This window comes from Ursus maritimus, unplaced genomic scaffold, assembly GCF_017311325.1.
Source record: "Ursus maritimus isolate PB19 unplaced genomic scaffold, ASM1731132v1 scaffold_12, whole genome shotgun sequence".
Classification (NCBI taxonomy): domain Eukaryota; kingdom Metazoa; phylum Chordata; class Mammalia; order Carnivora; family Ursidae; genus Ursus; species Ursus maritimus.
In genome coordinates this window covers 40299342-40321934 of record NW_024423564.1, presented here as the reverse complement: position 1 = coordinate 40321934, position 22593 = coordinate 40299342, and the positions used below count along the sequence as shown (strand labels likewise).

The 22593-nt window shown below is 37.2% G+C and overlaps 1 protein-coding gene across 1 annotated transcript in view; it reads left to right on the top strand.

The window, feature by feature from the left end:
• The window catches only part of MIGA1 (mitoguardin 1), a 95272-nt gene that overhangs the window by 30110 nt on the left and 42569 nt on the right, over positions 1-22593 (top strand). Inside the window, exon 7 of the mRNA XM_008690698.2 lies at positions 20864-20964. Within this exon, the coding sequence (XP_008688920.2) occupies positions 20864-20964 (101 nt within the window). The remainder of the gene's footprint in view (positions 1-20863; positions 20965-22593) is intronic.

Genomic DNA, 22593 nt, shown 5'->3' with positions numbered 1-22593 from the left:
TTTTGTAAGATTTTATTTGAGAGAGAGAATGAGAGTGCGAGAGAGCATGAGCAGAGTGAAGGGCAGAGGGAGAAGCAGACTCCCTGCCAATTGGGCAGCCCAATGTGGGGCTTGATCCTGGGACTCCAGGATCATGACCCGAGCCAAAGGCAGAGGCTCAACTGCTCAACCAACTGAGCCATCCAGGTGCCTCTATGAGATCTGTTTTAAGATTATTTTAAAGTTGCATGTTACAGGTAGATTGGTGTCACATGTTCATAACTTGTTTTAGAATGATATTCTTTTTTTTTTTAAAGATTTTATTTATTTATTTGACAGAGATAGAGACAGCCAGCGAGAGAGGGAACACAAGCAGGGGGAGTGGGAGAGGAAGAAGCAGGCTCATAGCGGAGGAGCCTGATGTGGGGCTCGATCCCGGAACGCCGGGATCACGCCCTGAGCCGAAGGCAGACGCTTAACCGCTGTGCCACCCAGGCGCCCCTAGAATGATATTGTTCAATCATATTCTCCAGACAACATTCATTGTTTCTGGGAGTTAATTTGATTTTTCCTCATGTTGAACTGGTAACTTAAATTTGCATTTCCTGAAACAAGGTATTTAAGTCATGTTTAAAGTTATTTGTTTGGGGCATGTGGGTGACTCAGTCAGTTAAGCTTCTGCCTTTGGCTCAGGTCATGATCCCAGGGTCCTAGATCAAGTTCTATATCCAGCTCCCTGCTCAGCAGGGAGTCTGCTTCTCCTTCTCCCACTGCCCCTCCCCCCTGCTTGTGCACGCACACTCTGTCTCTCTCTCACAAATACATAAATAAAATCTAAAAAAAAAATAATTTGTTTGAGGGGTGTCTGGGTGGCTTAGTTGGAAGAACATGCGACTGTTGATCTCAGGGTTGTGAGTTCGAGCCCCACCTTGGGTGTAGAGATTACTAAAAATAAATAAGCTTAAAAAATAATTTATTTGAGAAAGTAAAGAAGATACTCTTAATAAATATACTTTTTCTTTGTATTAGAAAAGAAAATATCATCCTGAAGGACAAATACTTTGCAAAAGTATTTATTCTAAATATAGCTAAGATTACCAGCTTTCTTTGATTCCTAATCTTGACATGTGCGTAGGAGGAAAACAAAAAATGATAATGGATATACTTTTTGCTAGCATGTATAATTATTTGGCAAATTCTCTTGATTCTGCCTCCGTAATATAGCTCTCATTCATTCTCTTTTGCACCCTCATTAAATTTTGCTTGGATTTAATAATCTCCTAGTTAGGTTCCCTCTTCTGGTCTCTCTCCCCATTGGTACATGTATACCTTGTTTCTATAGTTATCTTCTTGGTGCAGAGCTCCCATCTTGTCACTCCCAGGTTCTCAGTTACTTTTCTGACCTGTTTGTTTAACTCTGTCCCATACACTCCAGCCAAACTGAACAAGTCTCTTCCAGAACTGAAATTCTTCTCTGAGATTTTAGTCATATAATCAACTCCAGGTTTTTAGTAAATTTTTCCTTTTTTTCTTTTTGCATTCTTTTTCTGATACTGTCCTTTTGCATAATTCAACATGCTCTGAAGCATTTTTTTCTGCCTATAGAATACAACTCCAAAACTACTTCCTCTGTGCCTTTGCCTCTGCTTTTTCAGCTGGTGGAAACCTCTCATACCTTTCTCTGTTCCATAATAATATTTGTTGTTCTTAGTGGTACCATTTAAAAACTCCTCTGTCTCTCTGATTTCTGAATAAATTGAGAACACAAAAAGAGCCTGATACTGATTAAACAATAGTTTTAACTTTATTTGGAACTCTTTTTGCTAATGTCTGGATTGGAAAATGTGGTAAGGCTTCCTACACTGTCCTCCCTTCCCCTCAAAAAAATTCTATGGAGAAAAGCTGAGAATGCAGAAAAATGCCTGACACACTTAGCCAGTTGCATAAGGATTCCCTGCCTGCCTTATAATCCCTGCCAACACTCTGTCCGGCTCAGGAGAGTGCGATCCAGCACCAAAGTGATGGTTTGCAGACCTAGACCTTTCTCTAGAAGACTTGAGAGAGAACAAACACTAGTGTACACCAAGAGCCATGTAGTGAACAATGACTTTATCCCATTTCCTTCTGTTTAATGGCGCTCAGGTTCTCAGCATTAGCGAAGTTACTCTTCCTGTAGGGATGAGCAAATAAAGAGGCGAAGGGAATAGCTTAATGTGTTAATCCAATATAGCTTCTTCCTGGAAGAAGATGGGAGTGGAAGTCCCATTTGAAATATGAAATTGTTGGAGGTTTAATGGGTTTCTCTGTGAAATTGGTTACTTTTGACATTAAATTACAATTTTTTTTAAAGATTTTATTTATTTGTCAGAGAGAGAGAGCACAAGCAGGAGGAGCGGCAGGCAGAGAGAGGGAGGCAGAGGGAGAAGCAGGCTCCCTGCTGAGCAAGGAGCCCAACTCGGGACTCATCCCAGGACCCTGGGATCATGACCTGAGCTGAAGGCAAATGCTTAACCAACTGAGCCACCCAGCGTCCCAATTACAATTATTTATGTATATATCCAGTCTCTTGTATTAGACCATAAACTCCTTGTGGGCAGATGGAGTATTTAATTCTATTCTTTTCAATGCCTGATACTGTGGCTTCACTGTAGTATAGATACTCAGTGGTCTGAGAGTCTTAACAAAATGTTTATCAGAATTACCTCCGCTTTTCAACAACATGGATTCCTAGGCTTTGCTCCAGATCTATTGAATTTGAAACTTTGGGGTTGGGATTGTGCAGTACATTCATATTTCATAGTTCAGTAGATGATTCTCATGTGCATTTCTGTTTAAGAGGTCTTTCAAGTAATATATAAATGATAGACATCATTAATTTTAATTTTACCACATTTATCAATCTTTCGTTTATGGTTTGTACTTTTTGTGTATTGTTTTGAAGATATAAAGAGAATTGTTTTGTATTTTTTTTGGCAAGTTTTAAAGTTTTTATTTTTTTTAAATTTTAATATACAGTGTTGTACTGGTTTTGTGTGTACAGTATAGTGATTCAGCATTTCTGTACATGACTCAGTGGTCATCATGATAAGTACACTCTTAATCCCCTTCCCCTATTTCACCCATCCCTCCACCCACCTTCCCTCTGGTAACCATCAGTTTGTTCTCTATAGTAAAGAGTCTGTTTTTTGGTTTGTCTCATTTTTGTTTGTATGTTTCTTAAATTCCACACATGAGTGAAATTGTATGTATTTGTCTGTGACTGACTTATTTAGCATTATACCCTCTAGATTCATCCATGTTGTTGCAAATGGCAAGATTTCTTTTTTATGGTTGAGTAATATTCCTCTGTGTGTGTGTGTGTGTGTGTGTGTGTGTGTACATACCACATCTTCTTTATCCATTCATCTATCATTGGACAGTCTGCTTCCATAATTTGGCTATTGTAAATAATGTTGCACTAAATATGGGGGTGCATGTATCTTTTCAAATTAGTGTTTTTGTATTTTTCGGGTAAATACTCAGTAGTGGAATTACCGGATCATGGGACAGTTCTGTTTTTAGTTTTTTGAGGAAACTCCATACTGTTTTCCACAGTGGCTGTACCAGTTTGCAGTCCCACCAACAGAGCACCAGGGTTCCTTTTTTCCCCACATCCTTGCCAACGCTTGTTGTTTCTTGTGTTTTTTATTTTATCCATTTTGACAGATGTGAGGTGATATCTTATTTTGGTTTTGATTTGCATTTCCCTGATGATGAATGATGTTGAGCATCTCTTCATGTGTTTGTTGGCCATCTGGATGTCTTCTTTGGAGAAATGTCTGTTCACATCTTCTACCCATCTTTAATTGGATCATATGTGTTTGTGTTGAGTTGTATAAGTTCTTTATATATTTTGGATAGTAACCCTTTATTGGATATGTCATTTGCACATATCTTCTTCCACTCAATAGTAGGTTGTTTTTGGTTTTGTTGGTTGTTCTCTTTGTGGTGCAGAAGCTTTTTATTTTGATGTAGTCCCAATAGCTTATTTTTGCTTTTGTTTCCCTTGCCTCAGGAGGCATATCTAGAAAAATGTTGCTGTGGCTTATGTCAGAGACTTTACTGTCTGTGTTCTCTTCTAGGGTTTTTATGGTTTCCGGTCTCACATTTAGGTCCTTAATCCATTTGAGTTTATTTTTGTGTATGGTATAAGAAAGTGGTCTAGTTTCACTCTTTTGCATATAGCTGTCCAGTTTACTGAACACGGTTTTTTGAAGAGACTTTTTCCATTGGATATTTTTTCCTGCTTTGTCAGAGAGTAATTGGCCATATAATTGTGGGTTTACTTTGGATTTTCTGTTCTGTTCTATGTGTCTGTTTTGTGCCAGCACCATACTGTTTTGATTACTGTGGCTTTGTAGTAAATTTTGAAATCTGAGTTTGTATATCTCTAGTTTTGTTCTTTTTCAAGATTGCTTTAGCTATTCAGGGTCTTTTGTGGTTTCATACAAATTTTAGGATTGTTTGTTCTAGTCTGTGAAAAATGTTATTGGTATTTTGACAGGAATTGCTTTAAATCTGTAGAATGCTTTGGGTAGTATGGACATTTTAACAACATTTGTTGTTCTAATCCATGAGCATAGAATATCTGCATGTGTCTTTAGGTGTGAAATGTGTCTCTTGTAGACAACATAGAAATGGATCTTGCTTTTTTATCCATTCTGTACCCTACATCTTTTGATTGGAGGGTTTAGTCTATTTACATTCAAAGTAATTATTGATAGGTATGTTCCTATTGCCATTCTGTTACTTATTTTATGGTTGTTTTTGTAGTTCTTCTCTGTTCTCTTCCTCTTTTCTCTCACAGATTGCTGGTTTTATTTAGTGATATACTTGGATTCCATTCTCTTTATTTTTTGCATATATATTTCTGGTTTTTGATTTGTAGTTACCATTAGTTTTATGTATAACATTTTATGCATGTAGCAGTTTGTATTTGATTGATGATTGCTTATGTTTGAACACATTTTTTACTCCTATCACCCCAGCATTCTAGGTATATGGTGTCATAGTTTACATCCTTTTATTTTGTGAATCTCTTGACTGATATTTATAGATACACTTAATTTTACTGCTTTTGTGCTAATTTTCTTATTCCTACTCATGGTCTTTCCTTTCCACTCAAGAAGTCCACTATAACATTTCCAGTAGGGATGGTTTAGTGGTCATGAATTCCTTTAACTTTTGTTTGTCTGGGAGACTCTTTATCTCTCCTTTTGTTCTGAATAATAGCCTTGCTGGATAGAGTATTCTTGGCTGCAGATTTTTCCCATTTAGCACTTTGAATATAAAACATCATACTCTTCTTACTGACCTGCAAAGTTTCTGATGAAAAATTAGCCATATGGGGTTTCCTTTGTATGTAATAACTGTTTTATTTTCTCTTGCTGATTTAAAAAATTCTTTATCTCTACTTTTTGCCATTTTAATTGCTGTGTGTCTTGGTGTGGGCCTCCTTCAGTTAATCTTGTTGGGGGCTCCCTCTTCCTCCTGGATCTGGATGTCTGTTTCCTTCCCCAGATTCAGGAAGTTTTTGGCTATTATTTCTTCAGATACATTTTCTACCCTGTTTTTTCTCTCTTCTCCTTGGATCCCTGTAATGCAGATGTTATCATGCTTGGTGATGTCTCTTAGTTCCCTTAGTTTATTTTCATTTATTGTTATTGTTTTTTCTCTCTCCTCTTCAGCTTGATGGCTTTCCATTATTCTGTCCTTCAGGTTGCTGGTCTGTTCTTCTGCTCTTCTAGCTCTTCTAGCCTATTATTTATTCCATGTATTATATTTTAAATTTCAGTTATTGAGTTCTTCATCTCCAATTGGTTCTTTTTAATGTTTTCTATCTTTTTGTTGAGGGTCTCAGTGAGGTCCTCCACTCTCTCAAGTCTAGTGAATATCTTTATGACCATTACTTTAAATTCTCTTCCAGGCATATTATTTATCTCCATTTCATTTAGCTCATTTGCTGTGATTTTGTCTTGTTCTTTCATTTGGGACATATTCCTCTGTGTCCTCATTTTGTATGACTCTCTTTGTTCTATATGTAAAGAAAGTCAGCTCTGTCTCCTCCTGTTGAAAGTAGTGGCTTTATGAAGAAGATGCCCTGTAATGCCCTGCAGTGCAATGTCCCCTGTTCACCAGAACCTGGTACTTGAGGGGTATCTCCTGTGTGTGTTGCATGTACCCTGCTGTTGTGGCTGACCCACTTTTGCTTCAGTACAGTTGTCAGAAGTGGCTCTTTTTGCCTTTTGTGGGCAGAGCTTGGTCCCTGTGTTGTTAGTGGGCCAAGGGCCACGTTAGGCTTGAGTTGAGTTAGACCAGGCATTTGCCAGATATGCAGGAGCACCAAACTACAGGGTGCTTTCCTTATGTTGTCCCTTGAGAAGCTTTTCTTGTTGGGTGGAACCTATAATCAGACCCTATGTCTGTCCCCAGCCCATTGCTGTGGCAGCCATCAGACTGGTGTCTTCTTTCCCAAGGCAGAAGTAACTTTGGAGTGTGCTGGCCCCTTTCTGGGCTACTTGCACACTGGCGGGCTTTTGGCACCACTTTGGATGGACTCGGGCCAAGGGCCTGCTGTAGGGGGTTAGGTCTACAGGAGAATGCAGGGGTGGAACTAGGGTGTTAGCAAGTTTTGTACAGGTCTGCCCTGGGAGGAAACCCGGAGGCACGGAGAAAACTGTTCAGCCTGGTAGGGTTGGAGGAGTGGATCTTCAGATGTGTGCTGGGAAAGTCTCACTGTTAGCAAGCTAGCTGGAGCTTGCTCCAGCTGCGTTGGTTCCCACAGGTGTCTTTGTATCTAGGCTGTGGAGCAGGGGAGGGAAATGGTACCTGTCAACTCTTTGTTGTCCTAAAATCCCTGCCCTTCCAGCACATGCTTCTTTCTGTAAATCCCAGGTGTTTTTCACACTGTTATTCTATGCTGTATCTCAGTGGGGCTATTTGTTGTCAAGTCTTTAAGGTTGGGAACTCAGTTTCCTATGCCTCAGTTCCGGGTGTGAAGCCCCACTGATTGTAAGAACTCACGAAGTTGGGCCCCCCGGTTTTCAAAAACAAACGCAATTGGGATTTGTCTTTCCAGTGCCTGGGGTGTTTCGTGTGGGGGGTCTGCTCCTCTCCCCTATTTGTGCTCTCTGTGTCCCTCTCATTGACATTTGTGGGTTTCCTTGGTTCCTGACCATGTCTCTGCCCTTCTCTTGTATTTGGTGAGGTCTTTTCTCCATGTTTAGCTATGGAGAGTCTGTCCTGCCAGTGTTCAATTGTTTTCTGGCTTATTTACTTTGATGTGGGTATTTTATATGGGTATTTGTGGAACGAGGTGAGCCTAGGATCCTTCTACTCCACCATCTTCTCCAGAAGTTTTCTTCTGAGAATTTTCTTCAGAGAACTTCTCTGAAGTATTGGTTTTTTATATTTGGGTGTTTAATCTGCCAGGAGCTGATTTTTTAAATCTATATTATTACTATTTTTTTAACATTTGAATAAGTTGTTGCCTTAGCACCATTCAATAAATAACATATCTTTTTCTTACTGATTGGAAATGCCCCTGTCATATGTCAGGTTGTCTTATGTGTGTGTCTTTTGTGGACTGTTTGTTCTGTTTGTCTGTTCCTGCCTTGGTTTCACAGTGTCTTCATTACTGTAGCTTTATTTAGTTTTATTATGAGTCTTGACACCTGGCAGGGTGAGTCCATTCACTGTGTTCTTTTTTAAGAATTGCTTTGCTATTTTTAGCCCTTCGCTTTTCTATATGAAGTTTAGAACACCTTGTCAAGTTTCATGAAAACCTCTCTTGGGATTTTGATTATTACATTTCATTTATAGGTCAGCTTGTGGGAGAATTTAATCTTCATAATATTAATGTTTCCATCTAGAAACATGATATGGTTCTTCATTTCTTTAAGTCTTTTATGTTTTTCATAACTTTTTATAATTTCTTTCATAAAAGACTTAACATATTTTCATTCCTAGGGCCCTTATAGTTTAGTTATCATTGTGCATGGTATATTTTTAAAATTTACATTTACTGATTCTTTCTTGTCAGTATCTAAAATGTTGCTGATATTTGTATTTGAATATTATCAACAACACTTCTGAACTCTTATTATTTTTGCCACCGATAACTTGTTATAATTTCTTTTGAAATTTTTATCTGGAACACATACCTGTGGATGATAACATGTTTATTTTTATTTCTTTCTTTTCAACACTTATGCTTTCTTATTCTTTTTTTCTTCTTCTTTTACATCCCCTCCCCCCCATCCTACTGCTTTGGGTAGATTCTTATGGTTCTTTTTGCCTCTGAAGAGAGCTATGTAGAAAGGACTACGAGTTAGCTTTCTTACCACACAGAATCAAAGACTGTGCCCCTGTTGCTGTGGCCTCCCACTAGGGTACAGGAGTGTTGATGGCAAGGACTCATGAAGACCATGAAGGCAAATGATTGCTTAAAAATCAGCTTGGTATTACTATTTATTAAACTTTACTCTTTGCCTTATATGTGATGGTATTCAGATGAAATAAGGACTAAAGTCCCTGTCTTCAGGTTGCCTCTGGTATGATTGGCCATTTAAGACTTATTTTTATGAAGCAGTTAGAAAGCAATATGTGTTAGTATATGCCTCAATACTGAGCTATTTCAAAAGACTCAGAGCCTAAACTCCTTCCAGAAAGCATAAGATCATTGTTTTAACTTTTTCTTCCCACCTACATTCATTTTTGTACTTCCCAACTGAAGTGCCCTCAGCCTGTTTAAGAGCCTAAGAACTTGAAAGTAAACAGATGTGATTTGGGACATGTGGTTATCTTTGGTTATTTGCTACTGTTTTTTTTTTTTTTTCCTGAAATATCTGAGCATTTGGAAATGCACGTACATATCATGAGTGTCAGGTAAGAAGATACGTACAGTACTTCATGACTACATTATTTTTCCTTTTAAGTAAATAATTTTGTGAACTTTGAAGATGGCTGTAAATGGATGGTAGATTTACAAATGTTTGTTGTAGTGGAGCACCTGGGTGGCTCAGTCGGTTGAGCATCCGACTCTGGGTTTTGGCTCAGGTCATGATCTCACCGGTTGTGGGATCAGCCCAGTGTCTGGCTTCACGCTCAGGGCAGAGTCTGCTAGAGATTCTCTCCCTTTGCCCCTAACCCCATTCATGCACATGTTCTCTTGCTCTCTCTCTCAAATAAATCTTTAAAAAAAATTTTTGTTTTACTATTTTGATTCAAAATACACATCTATGCTACATATATAATTTTTGTACTTATTAAATATTGCACAATGAAAGTATATTTATCTTTCGTATTAAACAGAAATTTGTGTTATGGGGCGCCTGGGTGGCTCAGTCGTTAAGCATCTGCCTTCGGCTCAGGGCGTGATCCTGGAGTTCTGGGATTGAGCCCCACGTCAGGCTCTTCTGCTGGGAGCCTGCTTCTTTCTCTCCCACTCCTCCTGCTTGTGTTCCCTCTCTCACTGGCTGTCTCTCTGTCAAATGAATAAATGAAATCTTAAAAAAAAAAGGAATTTGTATTATTATCTTAATTCTTTTGGGAAAAACTAGACTTTAGTTGTTCACAACAACTAGTGAGAGATTGGTAGAATATGGGATTAAAACCTAACACCAAGGAATGATTTATACTTTAGGAGACTTCTGTTGTCATATAATGCAGGGTATGCATTATTACATGACTTAGTAATTTATTTCAGTAACAGCACATTCAGGATTACGATTATTCTTTACTCACTTTGCTTAGGCTATTATGGCTGGACCAAATTGCTGAATTTAATACTAGTATAAAAATAAACCTGATTGGGGCGCCTGGGTGGCGCAGTCGTTAAGCGTCTGCCTTCGGCTCAGGGCGTGATCCCGGCGTTCCGGGATCGAGCCCCACATCAGGCTCCTTCTCTGGAAGCCTGCTTCTTCCTCTCCCACTCCCCCTGCTTGTGTTCTCTCTCACTGGCTGTCTGTCTCTGTTAAATAAATAAATAAAATCTTAAAAAAAAAAAATAAACCTGATTAACAACAAATGAAACTTGCTAACCGTTTCTTGGGGACATGATTTAGTTGATATGCTTTTTTTTTTTTTTTAAGATTTTATTTATTTGAGAGAGAAAGCACGAGCCAGGGGGAGGGTCGGAGGGAGAGAGAGAAGCAGACTCTCCACTGAGCAGGGAGGCTGATATGGGGCTCTATCCCAGGCAAGATCATGACCTGAGCCAAAGTTAGTTACTGAACCGACTGAGCCATCAACCTCTAGTTGATACGGTTTACAGAAATTAAGTTCAAGCTTGTTAATTACACTGTAATTAGATTTCTTCTAAAATTAATTGGGCTTCACAGTTTGTTTGCTTATGTTTTCTATAAAGAATAGTATGTATTTGCAATAGCTGTATTAGCAGGCAAATCTGAAGCCATAAGTTTGATAAATATTGTTTTTTTGGCTGAGCAAAGAACTTTGAGATTCTTTCATTCTGATGTGTAGGAACAAATTTAGCCCTTAAAAACAAACCAGGAATTTTTATAGTTTTGCGCTATTGCTTTGCATATTTCAGATACAAGTTTAGGCCTCATTATAATCTATTTCTTGAGCAGAATGAACTCATAGGATCTCAGGTCTCAAATATTTATTTAGCAAACATTTGATTGCCTAATATATGTCAAACATATTATAAGGCATTCGAGAAATAAGGATGAAGATTTCATCCTTGCTTTTAAGCAACACAGAGTCTAGTTTTGGAGCTATGTAGGCATTAAAAAATTATATAGCACAGTGGAGTAAGTACTATAATAATGTGTTTAGAAAGTGTTACGAAAACACCAAAAAAGATAGATTATTCATCTGGGGGCTCAAGGAATTCTTCATAGGTGTGACACTTGAAGAAAGATCATCCACCAGGAAGATAATTGAGAAAGGGGCGTTTCAAGCAGAGCAAACACCATGAATTAAGCCTGTTAGGTCTTGGAAATACAGAATATGTAGGAGAGTGGTGAGAAGTGAATCAAGAAAAGTGGGCAGGAGATAAATCATGAAGGTTTTTGTTTTGTACCTTTAGGCAAAAGGAAGCCACTGAGAATTATAAGAAGTAATAATCAAATTTATGTGTTTGCAGGAGACTATGGAAGTGTTGACTGGTTAAGTTTAAATATTTTATTCATCTTTCTTTCTGCTCTCTTATGCGGAGTGAATTTCATTGAGAGAGTAACATATCCTGTAAGGGGAAATTAAAGGTTTTTCCACACTAGTACTGACTGCACAAATTCTCTGGCAGAGAATAGGAAAACTGTAAAGTGGGACCTCCTGACCACTAGAGAGACGTTATTCTTCTCTTTTGATAAGCAGCCAGATAGAGCATTTAGCAATATTGAAAGAGCTTGGCAGCAAGAGGAAATACCTCAACCTATGATCTTGAGTCAAACGTCAGACAGCTAGGAGTTGACCCTCTAAGACCTTGTCCTTTTTCTTTACTGCAGAATCACTGTGGTTGGAGGATAAACTCCCTGAGGGTTTATTTTTAGGGGGTGACATGGATTACAGGCTTCATTTGTATACTCAGACTTCTAAATATACAGGGTACAAATTGCAGAACATACAAGAAATTTGGGTTGGTAATTTTCTCCTATGTTTTAAGGCTCATAATCTTAATTTCAAAGTGTTTACTAATACTACAGACTAGTGTTATAAGTGTAAGTCAAAATAGGTTCAGAGCTGAAAGCAATGTAATGAGCATTGTTGGGGTGCCAGAAACGAGAAATTATTGCTTACTTGCCTCTGCCTCTTTTGTATGCAAGTTACATCTTATCAGCTTGAATTTCTACGTCCAGGACTTCACTAACACGAGACCTTCGTATGATTTAGAAAAAGGCCCATGTAGCCCCTTGGAAAGGGCACTTTTGTGATAAGAAAAAGGTTCACCTTCCTCCTGGAAGATGCAGGCCCAGGATATGGGCTGGATTTCTGCCCCGACTTGTCTCATTGGCCAGTGGGCTTTGTGTAGTGTACAGAGTGACCAGCTTTTGCTAGTGACCACGGTAAAGTCTCTGTAACTGCAGACCTAACCTTAATTATTTTTTGTTCCACTTTGGGTTATCCAGTCATTTCTTCTGCTAAAAAAATGGTAGAAAAAGCTGTTATTCCTTTTTTTTTCTCCTTCTATTACTCATTTTGCATTGGCAGCTGTATTTCCCAGTTAGGAATCACAGTTGTCATATTGGGCAGTCATGGCATATAAGAAGTTTTGATAAATAGGGAATGCCAGAGACAACTGTTTTGGAAATCTCTTTTGGGTAGATAAGTAGTATCAGGCTGTTTTGTACATGTATTATTTCACATAATCAAAACTATAAGTCATGATACATCTCAAGAACTGATCAGTTTTTTTCTTTTGTTTCAGTGGATTTCATTGCTACTCTTTTCAGTATTAAGGTACATTGAGAGGAAAAATGAAGAAAATATCGTCTCCTGGCTCTCTTAGTTCTTTTACTTCCTAAAATTATGTTGGTTTAAATTTTTGTATTCAACTTTTTTTTCCCCTCTGAAACTATACTATAGCATTTTAAAACAAATCAAAATAAAAACCTGTCTGCAGTAGAGATGGGGTAGGTAGTCATAGTCATATATGATGGACAAAGAGCAGCAGTAGTTTTCTAGATTTCTTAATTATTTTAGCAGATTATAGCAGACTGGAAAATAGCTTGTCTTGTCGGCAGCAGGAACTTTTCCACTTTTAATAAAACCATAGAAAAGACAAGGTTCCAAATCATATTTAAGTTGCTAAAAATCATCTGGAGAATAGCTGCTGACATAGAAGTCAGATGACATTGAGACATTTGGCAGCTTTCCTCTTCTTGCTGGTGTTATAAAATCCACAGTGGACAGCCTGGATTTTAAAAGAAGAGTGGCATCTTTGGAATCTCCAGCTAGAATCTGCTGAGGTTAAAATAGACCTGATGGCTTCTTAAGCGACAGAAAATAGCATGTCCCTCGGGATGGCAAAAGTGAGACATGCAGAAAACCCATTTAGATTGGTTTAAAGAAGTAGATCTAGGCCTGAAGTTCTAAGTTCCAAGACTGAAGTGTCTTCTCGTTTTTATTTCCTTCCTTCCTTCCTCTTTTTCTCTCTTTCTCTTCTTCTCTTTCTTTTCTTTCTTTCAAGCAAATACTGCTTTGAAAAAGACTTAAGTAACATGTGAATTATGAGATTGTGAAAGAAGGAGCAAGGCTTGAATCCAGTCAGATTTTTGGCCTAAAATGTATGACTGTTGAGTTAAAAGTAAACATTATACTTTTAGTATCCTTCCAAAGAAGAACATAGTTTATTGTCTCTGCATGAATATTTTAAAAGTTCTGGGTGATTGAGATAGGTAAAACAATGTTTTAAAAAGTTTTAGGTTTGGGGCGCCTGGCTGGCTCATATGGTGGAGCATGCTACTGTTAATCTCAGGGTCATAAGTTCAAACCCCACACTGGGCATAGAGCTTACTAAAGAAAAGAGAGAGAGAGAGAGAGAGAGAAGAGCCATTCTGTCTTTAGAGTCAATGTGGTAACTTACAGTATTTTTTATATTTAATCCCCTAATTATGTGGAAAGTATTTTAGGTACTTCTAAGGTTAAAGATTAGGCATTATGAGGCATAAGCTGCATGTTTTAGGTTTACAAGAAAGTATCATAAGTTTAATTTACAGCCGAGTATTGGAAAAATAAGAATTTTAACAGGGCTCTGAAAACAAGTAAAAGTCATATAATAGGCAAAATGATTCAGAGGAGATACAGGAGAGGCTTTTTAAAATAGGGATTTTCATGTCTTAAGGATGGTCACTTTATATAGCAGGTTTTATTTCGTTTATTTCAACAAATATTGAAGTGTTTGCCATGTGTCCAGTGCTCTATTGAGAACTGCAGGAACCACTAGGAAAAAAAGATGAAAGAAAAAGAAAAAAGATGAGGAAGTCCATGAATAGTTGTTTCAGTCCAGCTAGACAGACAGGCTATATATCCAAGCAATTGTTAAGTAAAAATTCAGATAGTGTAGGGGTGCTTGGGTGGTTCCATTGGTTAAGCATCCGACTCTTGATTTTGGCTCATGTCATGATCTCAGGGTCATGAGATCAAGCCCCATGTCGGGTTCTGCACTGACCATGGAGTCTACTTAAGATTTTTTTCTCCTTCTGCCCCCCGCAACACCCCCACGCATACTCCCACCCTCTCCCTCTCTCTAAAAAAAAAATTCAGATAGTGTATTAAATTATACTTACCTTTTATGTAATAATATGAATAGCTAATATTTATTGGATGCTTACTTTACATGTATTAACTCATTTAATCCTTACACAACTCTGTGAGGTAGATTTTATTCCCATTTTCCAAGCGAGGATACTGAGAAATGAATATAAGCTTACTCAAGGTTGTTACACAGCTAAGTAGCAGAGTCCGAATTTGAATCCAAGCAATCTGGCTCCAGAACCCATGATTTTAACACTTTTGCTGCACTGCCTTATATAGAAACAAAAAATTAGATAATTTGTGGAGGATACTTAATGGGTGATAGTACTTGAGTTGTGTATTATAAAACAACATGTATTTCTGGGTAGTAGGGAGCAGGGGAACAGAAGGAAAGATTTATGTGTTGGAGAAAATACAGAAGAAACCAAAGGCTTGAAAATAATGCATATGGGGGCGCCTGGGTGGCACAGCGGTTAAGCGTCTGCCTTCGGCTCAGGGCGTGATCCTGGCGTTATGGGATCGAGCCCCACGTCAGGCTCCTCCGCTATGAGCCTGCTTCTTCTCCCACTCCCCCTGCTTGTGTTCCCTCTCTCACTGGCTGTCTCTATCTCTGTCTAATAAATAAATAAAATCTTAAAAAAAAATAATGCATATGGCAATAGCAATAGCAGTGAAAAATTATTTAGCACTCACTATGTACTAAGTACTACACCTCCATAAATCTCTCATTTAATCCTTATGACAACTCTATGAAATCAATATTGTTATCCCTAGTGTACCTTGATAGCAAGTAGCAAAGCTAGGATCAGAATTTGGATCCACGTGCTACCTGGCTGACTCGAAAGCCTAAGCTTTTACCCATTGCATTATTACTAAGGCAAGTGGAGTATAGTTAATAGTATAGTATATAATATAGTGTAAGTATAATATAATTAGTATAGTATATATAATATAATATAGTATAGTATATATACTGTAGTATAATACCAAGTATACTATATTGCATATAGTGCGCATTATGTAATACATAGTAAGGTGGTATTTAATAATAGTGTAATAATGCTATGGTGTATTGTATAGTACAGTCACAGCTGAGGGGTCTTTTATTAATTAATAGAAAACAAGATTAGATAGTAGGGTGAACAGAAATTATGGAAAGCTTTGAAAACCAGACAAGGAGCATTGAAGATTTTGATTGGAAAATGGCTTTTTTTTGTTTTAGTTGCAATAAAGCATTCTTGTGGATAATTAGGCTATTCCTGCCTAACAGTTACACATATAAAATGTAATAGCCTGTGAAAGCATGTAGCAGAATGCCGTGGGCACTACCACTAGACACTCAAAAAATGTGAGTTGAGTCTGAATCCTGTAAAGGACTTGTAAACTCTGCACTGAGATAAGATATGGGAAAGGAATGCTCTAACAGTACTGTCCAATAGAAATATAATGTGAGCGACAAATGTAACTTTAACTTTTCCAGTAGGCACATGAAAAAGTAAGGTGAAAGAAGTGAAATTAATTTTAATAATATATTTTCTTAAACCCAATTTATATGAATAAGATTTTATATTTTTTGGTACAGAGCTTTCAAAGTCCATTGTGTATTTTACACTTACAGCACAGCTCAGTTCTGACTAGCCACATTTCGTGTGCTCAGTAGATACATGTGGCTAGCACCTACTGTGTTGGACACCACAGCTCCATAGTTTCATAGCGTGGAATCTGGTGTCAGATGACCTGTTTTGAATCCTGCCATTCCATTTCTTAACTGTGTGAGTATGGATCATCACTTAACATTTCTGTACATTAGCTTCTTGATATATAAAATGCAAAAAAGAATAGTAACTATCTCAAAGGATTGTTGTGAGAATTATGAGATAATGTATGTAAAGCATGTAACTTGGCTTCTGGCAAGTAGTAAGTGCAAAATAAATGTATATTGGTTTCATAACACTCTTATTGTTGTCATTAAATAGCAAGCATTGCTTAGTTTCCATGTCTTCTTCCTGTAAATAGTTGATTATCGCCACCAAAACGTTCCCACTTAAAATTCTAAACCAATCACTAAATAGCAAAGAAATATTGATAAGCCAGGAGGAAAAAGGTTGTGAGTGATATCTGTATGGCCTTTGAGTCTCCCGCAACTACTGGTATTCAGTTTGCTGTTATTCTTTTTTTTTTTAATTTTATTTATTTATTTGTCAGAGAGAGACAGCCAGCAAGAGAGGGAACAAAAGCAGGGGGAGTGGGAGAGGAAGAAGCAGGCTCCTAGCAGAGAAACCTGATGTGGGGCTCGATGCCAGAATGCTGGGATCACACCCTGAGCCGAAGGCAGACGCTTAACGACTGCGCCACCCAGGCACCTCAGTTTGCTATTATTCTTAACAGACTCATCAGATCTTTTGACTTTTTGAACTTAGCATCATTATAGGTGCTTATCAGGGAATAAAATTTGTGTCTAATAATTTACAGCTTTACTGCCAACACTGAAATACTTGATTGTCTTTTCTGCTCTCAGCCATTTGGGGGCAAGATGTATGGATACATTGTTTTCTTTCCTTCTATGTAAACCCTTAGAGGAAAGTGCACAAAACAAAAAAGCATAGTGATTTATCCCACTCTCTTGTGTAACTATCATGTAGATCAAAAAATAAAGCATTGCAGGGAAGCATGGGTGGCTCAGTGGGTGAAGTGTCTGATCTTGAGGTCCTGGGATCAAGGCCTGCATCGGGCTCCCCGCTCTTCCTCTTCCTTTGCCCCTCCTCCTGTTCATGCTCTGTCTCTTTCATATAAATAAATAAAATCTTTGAAAAAATACTTTAAAAAATAAAACATTGCCAGGGCACCTGGCTGGCTTGGTTGGTGGAACATGCAACTCTTGATCTCAGATTTGTGAGTTTGAGCCCCACATTGGGTATAGAGGCTAATTTAAAAAATCTTTAGGGGCGCCTGTGTGGCTCAGTCGGTTAAACATCTGCCTTCTGCCCAGGTCATGATCCCAGGGTCCTGGGATTGAGTCCTATGCCGGGCTCCCTGCTCAGTGTGGAGTCTGCTTCTCCGTCTCCCTCTGCTGCTCCCCCTGCTTGTACTCTCTGTCAAATAAATAAATAAAATCTTTACTCTTAAAGATTTTATTTATTTATTTATTTGACAGAGCGTGAGAGAAAGAGCACGATCTTTAAAAAAAAATAAAAATAAAAAAATAAAACATTGACAACTCCCTAGAAGGTCCCCTTGTACCTGGTCCCAATCAACACCCCTCCCCCACACACCTAAAACTAACCACTGTCCTGATGCTCATGCTAATTACCTCCTGGCTTTTCTAACAGTTTGACCAACTAAATGTAGTCCTGATCACTATAGTTTAATTTTGCTTGTTTTGAACTTTATGTGAATGAAATCATACATACAATTCTTCACTCAACATGTGAGATTCATCCTTATTCTTGCATATAGCAGGAATTCGTTTTTATTCACTTTTATTGTTGTATTTCCTTCTTTGAATATACCCCAGTTTGTGTATTCTATGGTAGATGGACAATTGTGGGTTTTTTTCTAGTTTGGAGTTGTTATAAGCAGTGTTGTTACCAACATTCTTTTATGTATATAACCATGCATTTCTGTAAAAAAAACACCTAAGGATAGAATTGCTAGTAACAGAGAATTCAGTCTTGAACTTTCAGAGATACTGCCAAGCTCTCCAAAGTGGTTCTACCAATTGAATTTCTACCAGGGGTTTGTGAGTTTCCATTGCTGTACATCTTTAACAAAAAAAAAATTGCCATTTTTTTTCCAATTTATGGTATTTTGTTGGGTGTGTAATGATAATGTGTTTTTTGCATTTTTTTCGGCTAAGAAAAATTTGGTAAGATGTTTCTGAAAATATTGACTAACATGAAGCCGTTAGTTTCCAGTTTTCTAAGTTGTCCCTGTCTTTCAGTACCACAATCAAGAATTTATACTTTTTAGAAAGAGTATTTTAAATTTTGATTTGATTCATGATAGCAGGTAGCTTGAGATATTACTCAGTATTCTTTCTTTATACTTTTTATTGGCTTATCTAAAAAAACAGGTGAATCATTTCTCTTCATAATTTAAGCTGGCATTCTAGGAATCATAGCAGTTACTGAAGTGAGAGGTATGGTCTGTGGTTTATGAAATTAAATTTGATGAATAAATCTTTCCAGTTCCTCTGAGCCATTTTTCTTTGTTAGGTGTTTTTTTTTTTTTTTTTTTTTTTTTTTTTTAGTAAAGTACTAGCTGGTTACTGTTGAGTGAAGTAAAACAGACTTTTAACAGCTCATGGGTAATGTCTGAAAGGTAAAGTGACATAAGATAAATGTCTGTGTTCCACTCTGAAAATAGCTGAAGTCATATGGAACCAAGATTTAACTTAATTGACTCGTAATTTAATCCTGCTTTAAAAGTGGTTTGGCATAATGAAAATTGTACTGAGATTTCATTTTCCACAATTAATACTAACAATGGAAAAATAAGAAGATAAAGGTTTCAAAGTTGTAAATGCCAGTTCAATTTTGTAAATGATTTATCTCTCAAAGTTTGTGCATTTTTTAAAATCACATGTGCACTGAAAAGAAAATAATGGGAGTTTTTCTGGATTATTGAATGTCCAAAAATACCAATCTGATGGCTGTTCATAAGCATAAAACCAATTATGTTGTTTAGTTCTCAAGTTCAATGAAAAATTTAAATTTCTAAAAGAACGTATATTTTTGAAAATAGAATAATTTAACTTCTTATTTGTTCTATTAATAGTCATTTAGTAGTAGAAGGCTTTTAAGCTGTGAAGTTAGGTACTTTAAAAGGGTTGATGTAACCTTCATCTGGAAACAATTATAATTTAATCTTGGAAGACAAATGGTTAAGTTGTCAAATGTGGGCTCCCTAAATATAAAGTAGGAGAAAAAAATATGCATATGGTTATTTTCAATATCTAATAGTAATGAACCAGTTATGTCTTATTTGCTTTTCTGCTTGGCTTATAGTTTGGAATATAAATTCGTTGCAAAACTTGAGTTTAAATTAAATTAATGGTTTGCATTTAAGAAAAAACTCTACATTTCCTGTATAGAATCACAAATGTCCATGTTTTCTGGTACTTGATGGTTTTAAATAGAACTTGGAAAATTTCTGGTAAAGGTAATGAACTTCTATTTTGGGAAAAATGATAGAATAGAAATTTGGATGAATGAAAGCCAAAGAAATTTCTAGTTCCTTCTTAAAGAAGATAAAGTATCTGACAAATTTAGCAGATTGAGGATCAGTAAGAAAAATTAGTATATATTTTGTTCTTTGCTTTTTCATAGTTGTGATAAATTTTAAAGGATATCAGTTGTTTGCTACAATGTAGACACATCTGTAAGCAAGTTCAGTATTTATTTGAAAAGTTAATGTTAACAGATTTCTGATGATAGTATGTGAAGATATTGATACCACATTCAGAATGCTGCATATGTTAATAGGTAGACTGTCTCGGCATGGCCAGATAAAACCATTTGCCAAAGTATTTAAACCTTTTCAGCCCTTATAATCATTGGGACGGTTATATTTGACCCTCACATAGCCAGAGTAAACATCAGGGACCTAGCTCTGATTGTTTTTGGCCTTTCAGTGTTTCAAAGTAGGCCTTAAGGACTGAAGAACATATCTATCTATCACCCTGGTGAGCTTGGAGCCCGACTTGAGTCTTGATCCTAGGACCTGGGATCATGACCTGAGCCAAAAGCAGGAGTCAGCCACTTAACCAGTGGAACCACCCAGGCGCCCCTAGAGATACTTTCTTCCTAAATTGTTTTAATCAGTTTATCACAAGTGACTGGCCAGACAACATTTTACGTTAATAATTCATTTAATTTGAATGAACCTACTCGTTTTCACAATTTGGGTAAGGTCACTTGCAGCTAATTTGCTCTGTTTCAGACTGCTCTGGTTTATGCTGATTTTACAATGTATGGCAGATAATCCAACTCTAGTTATATTCCAGTTAAATTATTACATATCCAAAAGCTTTTTAAATCTGATATTAAGTTTAATCCCTTTTTAAAGTAAAAAGTCTGCTTTATAGTACTTTCTCTTCTGCTTGGCAGTATTTCAGAATTAGTTAAACAATGAATACATTTTGAGAATCTTATCAGGTTATACCGCATTGGTTTATATTTATTGTTTTTCTTTTAGGTTCCAGTCTAAACCAAGACAAAAGAAAGAAAGAAAGAAAGAAAGAAAGAAAGAAAGAAAGAAAGAAAGAAAGAAAGAAAGAAAGAAAGGGAAAGAAGAACAAAGAAAGAAAGAAAGAAAGAAAAAGAAAGAAAGAAAAAGAAAATACCTACTATAGAATGTCAGTGACAAGGAATATCAGTTTCTTTTTTTTTTTTTTTTAAAGATTTCATTTATTTATTTGATAGAGATAGAGACAGCCAGCGAGAGGGGGAACACAAGCAGGGGGAGTGGGAGAGGAAGAAGCAGGCTCCCAGAGGAGGAGCCTGATGTGGGTCTTGATCCCATAACTCCGGGATCACGCCCTGAGCCGAAGGCAGACGCTTAACGACTGTGCCACCCAGGCGCCCCGGAATATCAGTTTCTTAACTTTTCTTCTTTTACTTTTAAGATAAAGATACAGATACCACCGTGAAGGGGAATATGGATGAATTTGGCCTGCGAGACTCCTTGAGCATTGCATCAACTGATTCCTTTGCTTCAGCAGCAGAGGTAGGACAGTATGTTCCCAGTGAGAATTTCTCATTCTTTTTCACCAGACAGTATCGTTTTGCCACTGTGCTGTAATTCATTTGCCATTTATGTAGTATTTACTATGTGGTAGATACCAGGTTACAAAGATGACTGTAACATGAATATGAGTTTGCACAGTAGCTTATAGTCTTTTTAAAGAGGTGAACATGTAAACACATACTTTAGAGGTACACTGTCATATACTGTGGATTATGGGTGAGCCATGTAAGTATCGTAATGGAAAGTAATATCTTATATCAGGACTCTTAAAAATGTTTAGATTCCGGGGTGCATGGGTGGCTCAGTCGGTTAAACATCAGCCTTCGGCTCCAGTCATGATCCCAGGGTCCTGGGATCGAGCCCTGCATCAGGCTCCTTGCTTAGCGGAGAGTCTGCTTCTCCCTCTCCCTCTGCTGCTCCCCCTGCTTATACTCTCTCTCTCTGTCAAATAAATAAATAAAATCTTTAAAAAAATGTTTAGATTCCTTAGCTTAGAAATCACACTTCTAGATATATTTTTTAAAGATTTTTATTTATTTATTAGAGAGAGAGAGCATGCAGTGGAGAGGGGCAGAGGGAGAGGGAAAGAGAACTCAAGCGGACTCCATGCTGAGGGCAGAGCCCCACTTGGGGCTCTGTCTCATGATCCTGAGATCAGGATCTGAGCCGAAACCAAGAGTCAGTCACTCAGCTGTGCCACCCAGGCACCCCTAGGTGTTTCTTTCCAGAAGGTGATCAGATTCAAAGATTTATATATAAAAATAATCACTATGGCATTTTAACAATAATGAAAAACTGGAAATAGTCTAATGCCAAATTATGGTGCATACATAATTTGAAATATTGTAGTGCCAAAAACATGTTTCCATTTGTTTTTAATGACATGGGAACATTCGTTAAATGAAAAGAGTAGTAGGTAGAGAGTATGATTGTAATTTTGTAATTAGAAAAAACAGAAAAACATGTATGTAGTATATTGTATAAGTATTTAGGCAGAGAAAAAAGTCTAGATATAAATACACCAATGTGTAAACAATGGTGATCAATGAATTATAAATTTATGGGTTATTTGTTTTCTACTGAGGTTTAAATTTTGTATCAAAAGAGAGTGCTTGCACAGTGCTCATCTTTTTATAGTTTTTTCTACTTAAAACAACTTTAAAAATCACATATGCTCAATTTTATCTTAGAATAACTTTATTTTTATGGTAGATTTTGGATATTAATGCTGTCTTTTTTCATATAAATAGTATCACACATCTGTAATTCATTCTGTAGTGTAGAAAGCTTTAATATTCCAATACCTTGTACCCTCAGCCTTGATTCTGACTTTTTAATTTTATTGTTATTCTTATTTTTAAAGATATTTATTTGACAGAGAGAGAGAGTACAAGCAAGGGGAGCGGTAAGCAGAGGGAGGGGGAGAAGCAGGCTTCCCCACTGAGCAGGGAGCCCGACGTGGGGCTCAATCCCAGGCTCCTGGGATCATGACCTGAGCTGAAGGCAGATGCTTAACCAACTGAGCCACCTAGACACCCCTAATTTTATTATTTTTTAAAGATTTTTAAAAATTTGTTTATTAGAGTGCACGAGAGAGAATGAGTAGGA